At 49.9% G+C, this 15,789-nt stretch overlaps 1 protein-coding gene across 1 annotated transcript; it reads right to left on the bottom strand.

The window, feature by feature from the left end:
• Positions 1–454: 454 nt before the first annotated feature.
• ttyh3b (tweety family member 3b) lies at positions 455–15,549 on the bottom strand. The gene is made up of 15 exons (XM_067259118.1): positions 15,480–15,549; positions 14,642–15,136; positions 11,591–11,784; positions 9,959–10,070; positions 8,963–9,183; positions 8,622–8,717; positions 8,222–8,294; positions 8,020–8,095; positions 7,287–7,342; positions 6,992–7,084; positions 6,782–6,874; positions 6,557–6,693; positions 3,980–4,150; positions 3,296–3,371; positions 455–662 (listed from the first exon to the last, which is right to left on the bottom strand). Exons 2-15 carry the CDS (start codon positions 14,765–14,767, stop codon positions 528–530), a joined length of 1,659 nt encoding a protein of 552 aa, XP_067115219.1. The 5' UTR covers positions 14,768–15,136; positions 15,480–15,549; the 3' UTR covers positions 455–527.
• Between the last annotated feature and the right edge of the window lie 240 nt (positions 15,550–15,789).

Raw genomic sequence — 15,789 nt, 5'->3', positions numbered from 1 at the left:
GTCTGGCTGTGTGTGTGTATATGCAAGTGTGTGTGTGTGTGTATATGCATGTGTGTGCGATACAGCGTTACAACAGCATCAGATCCCTGATTCCAGCTACAGACACACCACCATAATAATCACACTAGAATAACACACTATTTACATACCTACAGGACAGGTACACGTGTGTACATGTGTGACTGTGTGTGTGTGTCTGAGAGTGTTTGTGTATAACATCTATTCTCTAAAGTTAAAAGTGAAGGGAGGTCAGGAAGGAAGAGGAGCTGGGACAAACAGCACCAAGACAGGACCATTCAGGTCAGGGGTCAGGGTTAGTGGTTCTGTAGTTGCCTGGTTGGGGGTGAGACCGGGGTGGGGTCAGGGGTCAGGGTTGTGGCGGGTCACCCGTGGAGCAGTATGAAGCTTCTTCAGGGAGATTCTTGAAAGTTACGGTGGGTTCTAGAATGTTCTGGAGGGTTGTGGAAAGTTCTGGAGGGTTTTGGAAAGTTGTGGTGGGTTCTGGAGGTTTCCGGCAGGTTCTTGTTCTAGTGTACAGAGGACTGGGGCCGGGCAGTGGGGTGGGGCCGGGTCGCCGGGTCCAGCTGGTCGTTAGGGACGGAGCGACGGTTCTGCTCCGGTCGGCCTGTGGCCAGATACTTAGCCCTCATACTAGAGGTGTACTGGAGAGAGAGAGGAAGAGAGTGAGAGAGGAAGAGAGTGAGTGGGTGAGATATGAAACAAAGAGGTAGAGAGTCAAAGAAAGAGACCGATAAAGATGATGAGATAGAAAAGTTTAGGGACAGAAGGTTGGCAACACCATGACAACAGAAAACACACACACAAAGGGAGGACAGTCACACACACACAAAGGGAGGACAGTCACACACACACACACACAAAGGGAGGAAAGTCACACACACACACACAAAGGGAGGACAGTCACACACACACACAAAGGGAGGACAGTCACACACACACACACCCACAAAGGGAGGACAGTCACACACACACACACACACACACAAAGGGAGGACAGTCACACACACACACACACAAAGGGAGGACAGTCACACACACACACACAAAGGGAGGACAGTCACACACACATACACAAAGGGAGGACAGTCACAAGTCATTTGGACAGCCGGAGGTGGTGGATTAAAACAGTTGCTATGACGACAGATTAAAGATTATTAATCATTTGACAGGTTAGAATTAGATTTGGATTAGACTTCTAGAAGGTTTGAGTCATGGTTGGAAGGAGATTGTGGTTGTTGGTAAACTCCAGGTCTGGGGTTGCTACGGGTAACTCCAGGTCTGGGGTTGCTACGGGAGACTCCAGGTCTGGGGTTGCTATGGGAGACTCCAGGGGTGGGGTTGATACGGGTAACTCCAGGTCTGGGGTTGCTACGGGTAACTCCAGGTCTGGGGTTGCTACGGGTTAGTTTATTGTCTGAGGAGGGGTTTCCAAGTGACGGTTTTACTGGACTTGGTGTTCCATCCCAAAATGTCCACCGCTGGCGTGTAATTTCCATGGCTACAGAGTATTTGTAGTTTGGGTATGTGTGTGTGTGTGGATTACTTGGGTTTAGTTATGTAGGGGGACAGAATGTGCGGGGAACTATTGTGGCTGGGTTGTGTGTGGGTGGGGAACAGATAGACGGTGACACATGCTTCCAGAGGACGCACACACAGAGATGCTGTGGGGGGGGCAGGGAGGGGGAAGTACCCAGAGGTTTCCTGTTTCCGGGGGGTGTTCAAAATCATCGCCTTGGTCACATAGTGGCGCCCAACGTGGGATTGACCAATAAGGAACGGCGAGAAATCAAATAACAACTGGAAGGGGGAGGGGCCAATTCTCCAGATGCATCTTACTGGTGCAGGTGTAGACAGACATTAGCCAACCAGGAAGTAGTCTGGCACTGTCTAACCAATAGGAACGATCTACAGACCGCTGGGAGACACTACACTTCCCACAATGCATGGGGATGAAATAGCCAGCCAGGACAAGACTAACCAGGGCTTGCCTCAAAATTAGGAAAGGACATCCGATTGGTTGAAACGACAGACTCATCCATCTGAACAAATAGGAGGAGACCAATCCCAGCTGCAGGCGGGGCTAGAAACTTGTTAGAACACAGAAACCTTCCGACTCAAGTTTAGCGTTCCAAACCTCCAGCTGGCCGAAATGACCTTGTGTCTGCCTGAATGACCTTATGTCTGCCTGAATGACCTTGTGTCTGCCTGAATGACCTTATGTCTGCCTGAATGACCTTGTGTCTGCCTGAATGACCTTGTAGATGTCTAAATATTTCTACAGGTACACTCTTGCACTTTTGAGGTTCATGTTGTTTAATTAGTAACTTGTTTAACTACATGCTCTTATGGTTCTTCCCATTGGCACTTATTTGCGTTTCACAATGTATGCTTCATGTTTGGCTACTTGCAATGTTTTGGGGCTATCTCGTTGTTATGATCAGTGACCTATGCACTTTTGTAAAGCTCTCTTGGAAGTCGCTTTGGATAAAAGCGTCTGCTAAATGAATAAATGTAATGCAATGTAAATGACCTTGTGTCTGTCTGAATGACCTTGTGGATGTCTAAATGATCGGGTGTCTGCCTGAATGACCTTGTAGATGTCTAAATGACCTTGTGTCTGCCTGAATGACCTTGTGGATGTCTAAATGACCTTGTGTCTGCCTGAATGACCTTGTGGATGTCTAAATGACCTTGTGTCTGCCTGAATGACCTTGTGGATGTCTAAATAACCTTGTGTCTGCCTGAATGACCTTGTAGATGTCTAAATGACCTTGTGTCTGCCTGAATGACCTTGTAGATGTCTAAATGACCTTGTGTCTGTCTGAATGACCTTGTAGATGTCTAAATGACCGTGTGTCTGCCTGAATGACCTTGTAGATGTCTAAATGACCTTGTGTCTGCCTGAATGACCTTGTGGATGTCTAAATGACCTTGTGTCTGCCTGAATGACCTTGTGGATGTCTAAATGACCTTGTGTCTGCCTGAATGACCTTGTAGATGTCTAAATGACCTTGTGTCTGCCTGAATGACCTTGTGGATGTCTAAATGACCTTGTGTCTGCCTGAATGACCTTGTAGATGTCTGTCCTTCCAGCATGTGTGTATATAAGCTGTCTGTGTGTTTACTACAGTAATACTGATAAGTGTGCCTTTTCAGAAGTGTACATACTAGGTAGTGTGCACTTAAGAGAGGTGTGTACTAAGTAATGTCCCCTTACAGAAGTGTAGGTAGTGTTCACTTACAGAGAGGTGTGTACTAGAAAGTGTGCACTTACAGAGGGCGGAGGGGACTCCCTGCCAATGAGAGGGGTGTTCTCGCAGCGCGGGGTCTGAAAGTTAGCGCTTTGGTTCCTGGAGTACAAAACCAGAGTTACTTAAGTCGTCACTACGGCAACGCTTACCCAAAAACCGGCCCCTGTGATGGAACAGTAACGATAACTAATCACTATAAGCTTATATAGTAACCTCAATAAGCCCTCCAGTTATCCAACTACCGTATTTGTTATTGCTAACATGTGTGCTAACTGCTAGTGGATACCTCAAATACAGTGTAGCACTATGGGGCTGCTAGTATGCGTGCTAACTGCTAGTGTCTAATTGACATTACAGTGCAGTGTCCCTCTACAGGCCCACTAGCATTACTGATAGCCGCTAACTGAAATACAGTTTAGCACTATGGGGCTGTTAGCGTGCTAACTCACATTTATTCAGCGACGGGAGTTTTGCTGACACTGAGCAGTGGCTGGGAGGCTGGCTTGGCTGCCATAGCTAACTGCTAATTCTTACCTGTCAATACAGTGCAGCCCTATGGGGCAGCTAGTGTGCAGGCTAACTGCTAGTGTGTGTGTGATAACTCACATATTCTATAACCATATGGGGCTTTGCGCTAACTGTTAGTGTGCGTGCCAACTGGTATAAACTGTAACCCTATGAGGCTGCTAGCGTGCATGCTAACTCACATGTACTCAGTGACGGGGGCATTGCTGACAGTGTGCGCGGTGGCTGGGAGGCTGGCTTCGCTGCCGTAGCTCGAACCACAGCTGTACAGACTGGGCATGTGCACGCGGTACAGGTTGTCATGGGGACCACGCGAAGCACCAGACTCCTCCTCTCCATCCTCCTCATCCATCCTTCATTGGCCAGAGAGAGGAGGAGGGGCGTGGCCAGGGAGAGGAGGAGGGGTGGGGCCAGGGAGAGGTAGAGGGGCAGAGCCAGGGAGAGGAGGAGGGGCGGGGCCGGGAGAGGAGGAGGGGCGGGGCCAGGGAGAGGAGGCGGGGCCAGGGAGAGGAGGAGGGGTGGGGCCAGGGAGAGGTAGAGGGGCAGAGCCAGGGAGAGGAGGAGGGGCGGGGCCGGGAGAGGAGGAGGGGCGGGGCCAGGGAGAGGAGGCGGGGCCAGGGAGAGGAGGAGGGGTGGGGCCAGGGAAAGCAGGTGAGAGAGGGAGGGGTGAGAGGGAGAGTGGGGGAGGGAAGGAGGAGATCCAAGAGAGAAAGTAGAGTGAAACAGGTGTTGGAAGAGGGTTCTCATCCCTGTCTCCCCCTGCCTCATTCCTGCCTCTAAAGCTGGGCAGGGACCAGAAAACGGCCTCTAGTTTCTACGGCAACAACCTGTGGATCCGCTTGTACCATGCATCTTAGAGGTCACCATGGAAACTGAAGCTAAACTGATTGGAGAGGAAGAAAAAAAAGGAAGAAATGCCAAAAAAAATAAACAAACAAAAAAAATCATAATAACAGAACAGACTGGTCTCTCCTGACCCCCTGGCCAGCTGGTCTCTCCTGACCCCCCTGGCCAGCTGGTCTCTCCTGACTCCCTGGCCAGCTGGTCTCTTCTGACCACCTGGCCAGCTGGTCTCTTTTGGCCAGCTGGTCTCTCCTGAACCCCCTGGCCAGCTGGTCTCTCCTGACTCCCTGGCCAGCTGGTCTCTTTTGACCCCCTGGCCAGCTGGTCTCTCCTGACTCCCTGGCCAGCTGGTCTCTCCTGACCCCCTGGCCAGCTGGTCTCTCCTGACTCCCTGGCCAGCTGGTCTCTCCTGACCCCCTGGCCAGCTGGTCTCTCCTGACTCCCTGGCCAGCTGGTCTCTCCTGAACCCCCTGGCCAGCTGGTCTCTCCTGACTCCCTGGCCAGCTGGTCTCTCCTGACTCCCTGGCCAGCTGGTCTCTCCTGAACCCCCTGGCCAGCTGGTCTCTCCTGACTCCCTGGCCAGCTGGTCTCTCCTGAACCCCCTGGCCAGCTGGTCTCCAGTCAGGACAGGAGAGGCGGGCAGTCACACAAGATTTTAAATAATATTTATAATTTTCTAATAAAATTATTAGAAAAACTTAATTAATAAATAAACTCTTATGCAGAGAACTAGTTTATTCTTTCTACCGTAGACTTCACATCAGGCCAGCAGAGGGCAGTGTAACTGCTGTTTCACTCTTACACCTGAATCCTCAGCCAACTCCAACATCAACATCAGACCTTTCATCTGAGATTCAGATTCAGGTATTGAATCTGCCGACTCAGATTCAGGAATCAAATCTGTCGACTCGGATTCAGGAATCAAATCTGCCGACTCAGATTGTGATTAAGGAACGGTTTTCCTACACTTGGGCTTTCCAAATCAGGACAGGAAGGGGTGGGACCAAGGGAGTAAGTGACAAACAGAAAGACATGGTGACTCTAAAACAACAGTGGTGATTGGTTAACACAGAGACAGGCTGGCAGACAGACAGGCAGGCAGGCAGGCAGGCGAATAGACAGACAGATAGACAGGCAGGCAGGCAACCATAGCATGCATGAAGTTCATGATGATGTCATAATGCATGATGATGTCATCATGCATGATGATTTCATAGTGTTTGATGATGTCATAGTGTTTGATGTCATAGTGGTGTGTAGATCAGAGTTCAGCAGATGTAAGCTCCACTGGGGATTAGAACAGTCCCAATGAGCATGTGGACAGAGCTGTGTGTGCATATAATCTGTTTGTATATAACGTGTGTGTGTGTGTGTATGTACTTCTTGCTGGGCCAGGTGTGTGTGTACCTCTTGCTGGGCCAGGTGTGTGTGTGTACCTCTTGCTGGGCCAGGTGTGTGTACCTCTTGCTGGGCCAGGTGTGTGTGTACCTCTTGCTGGGCCAGGTGTGTGTGTACCTCTTGCTGGGCCAGGTGTGTGTGTACCTCTTGCTGGGCCAGGTGTGTGTGTACCTCTTGCTGGGCCAGGTGTGTGTGTACCTCTTGCTGGGCCAGGTGTGTGTGTGTGTACCTCTTGTTGGGCCAGGTGTGTGTGTACCTCTTGCTGGGCCAGGTGTGTGTGTGTGTGTGTGTACCTCTTGCTGGGCCAGGTGTGCGTGTGTGTGTGTACCTCTTGTTGGGCCAGGTGTGTGTGTGTGTGTACCTCTTGCTGGGCCAGGTGTGTGTGTGTACCTCTTGCTGGGCCAGGTGTGTGTGTGTACCTCTTGCTGGGCCAGGTGTGTGTGTGTACCTCTTGCTGGGCCAGGTGTGCGTGTGTGTACCTCTTGTTGGGCCAGGTGTGCGTGTGTGTGTGTGTGTACCTCTTGCTGGGCCAGGTGTGAGGCACGCTGCAGATGATGGAGGAGAACATGAGGGCGGTGACGAAGGAGAAGAGGACCAGGTAGATCACCCCCTCCAGCCCGTCATAACACACGCCTGTCAGCGCCTGGACATAGTCCTGGAGCGCACACACACACTGGTTATATATACACACTGGTTATATATACACACACAGAGTATCTACACACACACACACACACACTCACCATGTGAAGGCTGCGACAGTCTAGCAGAGCAGTCAGTTGGTGGAGACCCACCTCTGTGGAGTTCAACACCGTCTGAATCTGCTGGAGGTGACCCTGCACACACACACGTTATACACACACACACACGTTGTACACACACACACATATGTTACATTCAGATTCACACACAGAGGATATACAGTGTATGTTTTCTCAAACACACTCACACACCTTGGTGCTGGGGTATTCTCTGGTAGCTGATCTGAGAAGTTCTGACACATCATCCTGCATCTCCACCAACGACTTGTGGCTTCCTGACAGCCTCTGGAACACACACACACCACACACACACACCACACACACACCACACATACACACACACCACACACACACACACACACACACACACACAATTACAAGAGCTGTAAGACACTTCATCTCAAAACATTTTTCATTACACAACAGGAAGAGACCTAAAGGAGAGCAAGAACTTCAAGATAGATGAAAAACTACAACTCCCATGTACCTGCTGGAAGGGGTTGACCTGACCAGAGCTGCACTGTAGGTAGTACTGCAAGATATCTGTAAACACACATGCGCACACACAAGTCTGTTAATATATAAAATACTTATGCACACTGACGTATGATTATGTTACAGTAGAAATATATATTTACACACGCAGGATATATCTGTAAATGCATAATGTTGATATTTAATATTAGAACTGGTAATATAAACAAAGATAGAAACCATGGAAATAGGGCATGGGGAAGAAACCATGGCAATGCAAATGATTGACAGACTGCCAGAGACAACAAATATGAACTCTGACAGATGAAAAATATATAGAGAGAGCAGGAGAGAGCAGGAGAGAGAGAGATAAGACTAAAGTGAAGCAGAGTGATGAAGAGGGAGACCTAGATATGGTCCCCCCCCCCCCCCCCCCCCCCACACACACACACACACACACACACACACACACACACACACACACACACACACACACACACACACACACACCGGCACCAGGGAGAGGAGGGTACAGATAGAAAGCTTTTTAGCCACCTGCCTATCAACCAATCCCACCAGGACAGTCACATACACACACACAGTGAGTGACATTATCAAGTTTGGTCTGTCAGTAGGACAGAACCCATCTCTCCACCCATCCCCACATCTCTCCACCAACCCCTCTATCTCTCCACCCATCCCTCTGTCTATCCTTCCTTCACCTCATCCCTCTCGTTTGTTCCCACCTTGGTCGATGACAGCATTTTCCTTGGTTACCCTGGTGATATAGGTATCTGGGGAAATGCAGAAATCACTCGCCGTCTGAGGAAAGATATCACACAACCATCAAACAACCACAAAAAGACCTCAACCGCCCCCTCCGCCCCCCCTCCGGTCCCCCTCCGCGGTACCCCTCCGCCCCCCCCGCGGCCCCCCTCCGCTCCTTACCGCGGCAGTGGTCAGCTCCAGCCCCAGAGAGAGCCAGCTGATGGTCAGGGTCAACACTCCCAGCAGACACACCCTGGGGGAGGGAGAAAAGGGCTTTATAAAATGCATGTTATTTGTGTGTGTGTTTGATGAGTGTGACTGTATCTTTGTTGTTTGGTTGTAGTCTCCCCAAAACAACAAGAGTCACACAACACAACACACACACACACACACACACACACACACACACACACACACTGTTGAACATGAGTCTCTGTCACACAACATGGTGTTTGTATCCTCACTAACTCTCTCTCTCTCCACCTCTCTCTCTCCTTCTCTTCTCCAATTCTTGGTTCACTCCTAACCTCTCCTCCTCTCAATCAAAGTGCCTTTAGAGGGGTCATGTGACCTGACCTACCCAATCAGAGTGCCTTTAGAGTTGCGTATGAGCCCAAAGAGCACCAGCAGACAGATGAGAACATCAAACAGCAGCAGAGTCAGGTATGCAAGCCACCTGCAACACACATATATACACATCATATAAACACATATACACCCATCATATATTCACATCATATATATATATACACATCATATATACAGTCATCACTGTTATAACCCTAGCAGCAGCAGGAATCATTATATATGTATGTGTTACATGGGGGGGGTACCTGGAGGGGGTGTGTCCTACCTGGGGGCGTGTCCTACCTGGGGGCATGTCCTACCTGGGGGCGTGTCCTACCTGGGGGTGTGTCCTACCTGTACCAGTCGAAGGCCTCGGTGGAGCGGGCCAGTGTCTCCAGGGAGACCCGAGTGTTGGACCAGAAGGGAACAGCCAATAGCAGCCTCAGCAGCTCATCCAGCTGACCCTGCAGCTTCTGGACCAATGAGACGTAGTCTGCCTGCTCCTGATAGGACGACTCTAGCTGCACTAGTCCTGCCTCCACCGTCTCGTTCAACGCCAGCGCGCTCTCGGACACCTGGTGGGAGACACACACACCATACATACACACACCATACACACACCATACATACAGACACACACATCACACAAACAGCAAATGTTTACTCCTCGACAGGTCTGCAAACGCCTTTGTAAACCGAGATTTGTTAAAACGTTTGTTAACCGAGACCGTAGGTCGAGGTTTACAAACAAATCGTTTCAACAAATCGAGGCGACAAAGCGTTTGCTGACCTGTCGAGGAGTAAACATTTGGTTTCTTATATACTACAACAATACGTGGGAAGATCCCAAATCAAACACGTCAAATCTGGAGCAGACGCCATGTTGCAATCAGCTGCACTTGCACTGGTGACGTCACTACATCTCCAAGGCAACATATCAACAACATCAATTCGTCTTCTGTCTGCTTCAGATGCTTCTTTAAAACGGGAAGCGATTGCGGGGCGTTTGCGGACCTGTGCAAAAACCGTATTTGGTTGTTTTAAGCTTTTTTTTAGGCTTTTTAGGCTACTTTGTTGCCGAGCAGATGCAACGTTGTTAAGGTCAATGGCTACATCTCCAAGGCAACCGCTTGTTGCTAGGTCCGTAAAACGTTTATTTACCTCTGCGAACTTTCAGGAGGTATATAAATGGATTTATTAACTTTTGAGAACATCTTCTAGACCAATAGGAACAGCGTATTGGTCCAATTATTACACTAGTATATAAGAAACACAGATGTAAAGTCTCCTACTACAATGCTACCATGTTATGCGTTTGTGCATGTGTGTGTGTGTGTGTGTGTGTCTCACCAGCCTGTCCACCCCTGCCACAGTGCGGTTGGCATGACGAAGGGAGTAGGCCAGACGATTGGCCCCATCGCACGATTCTCCGTTGCCATAGAAACCCACGGCGATGCCAGCGCTGGGGGGGAGACAGGAACCAGGAAGTGTTATCTAATTGGCTGGTATAAGTGTGCATTAGTCCGTCTCTTTTTGTTAGCACACAAACACACAAACACACACAGCACTCACACCAAACACACACACCAGACACACAAAACACACACACAAGCATAAACAATATCCGAACAATAGCCTGTCAGCCAGACTGCACTTAATGTGATTCTTCTGATACAGTGCACACATGCACACTCTCACACACACAGACACACACTTATCCTTGCGCTGCAGAGATCAGACGTCCCTCCTCCACCCTGTCTGTCGACCCCCCTCTCATCTCCCTCCCTCCCTCTCTTCCTCTCTCTCTCTCCCTCCCTCTCTCCCTCACTTTCCCTCTCTCTCTCTCCCTCCCTCTCCCTCTATCCCACACTCCCTCTATCCCATCTCTCTCTCTACATGCATGTGTGTTTGGAGCTTCGGGTAAAAGCATCAGCTAAATTAAAATCAAATGTAAAATGTGTGTGTGTAGTGTGTGTGTAGTGTGTTGTGTGTATAATGGTGATGTTCTCTATAGACTCACTGACCAGACACATTAGTACAGCTGGATTTATGGCTGTCATTAAAGCACTTCATTCACACCATTAGCTGAAGAGGCCCCCAGTGTGCTGTGTTATGGAGTGTTTAATCAGAGGTTTATGACCTCGTAGACCTTTCTTATTCTATTGTACTAACATTGCTGTTCTCATTCAGCCTATAGAGAGAGGGCGAGAGAGAGAGAGAGAGAGAGAGAGAGAGCGAGGGTGAGAGAGAGGGAGAAGCAGGGCGAGGCAGAGAGAGGGAGAGAGAGACAGTGTTGCAAAGTCACATGACAACACACTGCCCTAGTTTCTCACACAACTCAGTGGTAGTTTGAGAGGCACGTGTGTGTATATATGTGTGTGTGTGTGTGTATCAAAGTACACGCATTAACCTGTGCTACCAGTATGTTTAAAGCTAGAGACAGGATATAGAAGAGGTCAATATCATTATCACTAAAGCTATCACTATAAACCACTACAGCATCACTGTCACTAGCAACCACTACAGCATCACTGTCACTATCAACCACTACAGCATCACTGTTACTATCAACCACTACAGCATCACTGTACACAGACAGATACACATAAACACTGACAGACACGAACACACACACTGAGTGTATAATTCATCTTTCGTCTCTGCATCAAGCCTGCTTCAGTCTCCATGGCAACCTTTCTAGGCCAGAGTACGAAGGCAGAATATGAAAATAAATAAATAAAGGAGTGAAAAGGAGGGGAGAGAGAGATAGAGAAAGGGAGAGAGAGAGAGGAGGGGAGATAGAGATAGAGAAAGGGAGAGAGAGAGAGGAGGGGAGAGAGAGATAGAGAAAGGGAGAGAGAGAAGGGGAGAGATAGTGTATGATGTACACTGAGGTTCAGTCCCATACAGAATGTGTGTGTGTGTGTCTGTGTGTGTGTGTGCCCCTGTGTGTGGGTGTCCCTGTGTGTGTGTGTGTCTCACCTGCAAACCAGCGTGGCTATGATCACACACCAGGCAGTGCAGCAGCAGTCAGGGCCAGGCTGTTGTGTGTGAACGTGTGTGTGTGTGTCGTGGTTCTTGCGTGTGCGACAGCACAGCCAGAAGGAATAGAAGAGGAGGAACAGGAGGTCCAAGGCCAGACACAGCAAAGCCACAGCGCCTAGCAACAGCACCGACTGGGGGAGAAACAGCACAGTCAGATTCACACCGCAAAGACATGGAGACAGACAGACATGGAGACAGACAGACATGGAGACAGACAGACATGGAGACAGACAGACATGGAGGGAGACAGACATGGAGGGAGACAGACAGACATGGAGAGAGACAGACATGGAGGGAGACAGACAGACATGGAGGGAGACAGACAGACATGGAGGGAGACAGACATGGAGGGAGACAGACAGACATGTAGAGAGACAGACAGACATGGAGACAGACAGACGTGTAGAGAGACAGACATGGAGGGAGACAGACAGACATGGAGGGAGACAGACATGTAGAGAGACAGACAGACGTGTAGAGAGACAGACATGGAGACAGACAGACATGGAGGGAGACAGACAGACATGGAGGGAGACAGAGCTGAGGAATTGGTTTCACAACAGGGAGAGAAAATATTCCACTTAAGTCAGCAGTGTGTCTTGACCCAGACTTGTTAGAAGTGCAATGAGCTTGAGACCCTCCACAATGATCACACACAACAACAGCTTTAAAGGTGGGGGGGCTAAGACAACCTCTGTTATTCTGTCTGAGAGGAGAGAGGGGGAGTAGAGGTGGGGAGCGGAGGAGGGGAGCAGAGGAGGAGAGGTGGGGAGGAGAGGGGAGAGGAGGAGAGGAGAGAGGAGGAGAGGTGGGGAGGGGAGGAGGGGAGCAGAGGAGGAGAGGTGGGGAGGAGGAGAGGTGGGGAGGAGAGGATAGAGGAGGAGAGGTGGGGAGGGGAGCAGAGAGGAGGAGAGGTGGGGAGGAGAGGGGAGAGGTGGGGAGGAGAGGAGAGGGGAGAGGAGGAGAGGTGGGGAGGAGAGGAGAGAGGAGGAGAGGTGGGGAGGGGAGCAGAGAGGAGGAGAGGTGGGGAGGAGAGGGGAGGAGAGGTTGGGAGGGGAGGGGAGCAGAGAGGAGGAGAGGTGGGGAGGAGAGGGGAGAGGAGGGGAGCAGAGAGGAGGAGAGGTGGGGAGGATAAACTGTAACATCTTTATCTTACACCAAGCTAAACTAAACTAGTCACATGCCAGCATAGAAAACATAATACATTCCATACGACAATGAGCAAAAACTAGGTCGCAACCTCCTAGCTGACCCAGACTGGCAGATGTCCTATATAAAGACACACGCACACACACATCAAATGGATCTCGTATTTACTACAACAGGAGAAAAAGTCCAGGATTTAAAGAGAGAGAGTGTGTGTGAGTATGTGTAAGAGAGTGTGTTTCTGATCTACAGTAGATCAATTAGTGGTTAGAATAAAGAAGGGGGAGGGACTGTATACTGCGTGGTCTAATTCCAGTCTGTCTGTCTGTGTGTGTGTGTGTGTGTGTGTGTGACAGGATCAGTCACTTCCACTTGAGTGACCTGACCTTGTTAAGGCTGGTTTCAGCTTCCTGACCCCTGTGTGCCTGTGTCTACAAACCTGGGAGAGTATGAGTGTGTGTGTGTATGCTTGTGTGTGTGTGTGTGTGTGTGTATGCTTGTGTGTGTGTGTGTGTATGCTTGTGTGTGTGTGTGTGTGTGTATGCTTGTGTGTGTGTGTGTATGCTTGTGTGTGTGTATGTTTGTGTGTGTGTGTGTGTGTGTGTATGCTTGTGTGTGTGTGTGTGTGGATGCTTGTGTGTGTGTGCGTCTGTTTTCCTCCTCTGCAGTTTTAGTCATGTGTTTCCTCTGTAATGTTCTGCAGCTGTTTTTCTGCTGAGTCTGTACTTTATACACCCACTATTTACATACACATGCACACATATCCTGGACAGACCTGCAACTTCTACCAGTTTTGAGATCTTTCGTATGATCAGCATTCAAAACAACAGGGGGAGAGGGAGGGGCGAGCGAGAAGCTGGGGTGATTCCAGGCATGGTCTAGCTGAATACTGATTAAGCTGTTGTCCAATCACCTCAGAACAGAGGCCTCAGTGTGGGAGAGAGGGGGGAGAGAGAGGGGGGAGACTACTTTGGAGAACTCACTTGTGTGAGTGTGAGAGTATCTAACCCCCACAGTACCCTCTGTGTGTGTGAGTTCATGTGTGTGTGTATGAGTGTGTGTGTGTGTGTGTGTGTGTGTGAATGAGTGATGAAAGGCTCTGAGACAGAGTGAGACCATCTAAAGAAGGACAGAGATTGCTCTGTTCTCCCTCCTTTCTCTCTCCCTCCCTCTCCCTTTCCTCCCTCCACCTCCCTCTCTCTCCAGATTGTCCTGTTGTCTGGTGATTACAAGGTTAATAATGACCTCAGACTCAACCAACACACACACACAAAGAGCTTTAGTCCAGACGTGAAGTGGTTTGGAGGAAGAAAGTGCTCAGTGGTTCAGGGTGACTGAAGAGAAGGGAAATGGAGAGATATGGACAGAGAGATGGAGAGGGAGACAGAGATATAGAAACCTCCCCACCTCTCACTCTGTCCTCTCCTCCTCCCATCTCTGTCCTCCGTCTTTCCTCTGAGTCCTACCTCCTCCATCCCTCTTCTCTCCTCTCCCTCCTCCCACCATCCATCCTCCTCTTCCTGACTCACTCCTCTCCTCCCTCCCTCCATCCCACCATCCCTTGCTGCCGTGGGAACCACTGCCATATTGTTGCCGTGGGAACAAGCAGCTTAGTTCTGCTGCAGCAGGAGTGGGTCAGATCCTCCCTCCTCTTCCTCTCTCTTCATCCCTCCCTCTCTCTCTCTCTCTCTCTCTCTCTCTCTCTCTCGCTCTCTCTCTCTCTCTCTCTCCATCCTTCTGTCTCTCCATCCCAGTGTCCTCTATCACAATTGATTCAACACACCTAGAGGTCTTTCATATACCTGTGTGTGTGTGTGTGTACTGAGTGTGTGTGTGTTGTACCTTCTGGTACTCGGAGTCCTCGGGTCTGAAATCACTGCTAACCGTCTCTAGCTGCAGGTTGAAGTGCGGTAGTCGGTGCAGCAAGCTGACCCACCACGGCGGAGAGTAGTTCACCACGGCCGCCATCCTCGCCACTCACAACACTGACGGACAACTCTACCCTTTCTTCTCACGGTAAACGCCCACGAGCACGATTCTTGGTCGTGGAAGGTGTCTGTGGTTTCATGAGAGTCTGGGTCGGAGCGCGCGGAGTGTCGGTGCTTCTTCAGTCAAACACTGAATATGAGAGCAGAGTGACGGTTATTGTCGCGTCCCTGTTTAATTCTCCGTCGGTAACGACGCACAAGCTTCCATTGATCTGTTCAGGCGGATTCGGTTGATTGACAGTAGAACGTTCGCTTCCCCAACAACATTCTTATTCCCCCGGTTCAGTGATTCCAATGGCTATTAACGGATAATTCCCGGTTTGCCAGTACCGCATTACCAAAGCGGTGCCTAGACATGAACAATGGAGAGATAGAGAAGGGGGGGGGGGGGGGCAAGGGGGGAGAGAAGAATTAGAGAAATGTCTGATTCTGCTCAGGGAGATGATCTCTTGTTGCAAACCTTGCTCTGCTTTGTGAGGGTGTGAGAGTGTGTGTGAGTGTGTGTCTATGTAACTCCGCGAGCCTAGCGGATGCAGTTCGCCAGCCCCGTGTGTACCGGAGGTGTAGACTTAACCTATTGTCCTCAAGATCCACAACTGAACAGCGAGACTGCGGCTTTCTACTTCAATAACAACCCCCACCGTGTACCGTACTACCAGAATACCCAGAACGCCCGTCTAAAAGAAGCTTACCGTCGAGATGTCCTCACATTCTTCAAATAACCGTCTCGGTTTTTCGGAATTCCTCGAGGCGGCGTGTAAAGGGTTAATCTTGTTGACCTGCAATCATAAGATTATCGTTTTCACCGTTTACCCTTCGTCGTTAACGTCCGGTGTAGATTACACACCGCCGTGGACTTGTTTGGAGCATTGTTCGAGGTTAACGGGTTGAGAGCGTGAAACAAACCCTTGCGTTTAACACAATCACGGAGCACCAAGCTTTGCGGTAGCTCGCTCTGCAAATAGATCACTGTGGTGTGTGCGTGTGTGTGTGAGAGGGCGG

The sequence above is a fragment of the Osmerus mordax genome, chromosome 21, assembly GCF_038355195.1.
Source record: "Osmerus mordax isolate fOsmMor3 chromosome 21, fOsmMor3.pri, whole genome shotgun sequence".
Classification (NCBI taxonomy): domain Eukaryota; kingdom Metazoa; phylum Chordata; class Actinopteri; order Osmeriformes; family Osmeridae; genus Osmerus; species Osmerus mordax.
This window is presented reverse-complemented; position numbering and strand designations above follow the sequence as displayed.

Bases quoted from the DNA above. Each gene is read 5' to 3' on its own strand.
- ttyh3b (XM_067259118.1), bottom strand. From the start codon at position 14,767: ATGGCGGCCGTGGTGAACTACTCTCCGCCGTGGTGGGTCAGCTTGCTG. The intron at 7,343-8,019 runs GTGGGAACAAAC...GTGTGTTTACAG, and splicing joins AAATGCTGTCATCGACCAAG to ATATCTTGCAGTACTACCTA. The intron at 4,151-6,556 runs GTACACACACAC...TGGCCAATGAAG, and splicing joins CACACCTGGCCCAGCAAGAG to GATGGATGAGGAGGATGGAG.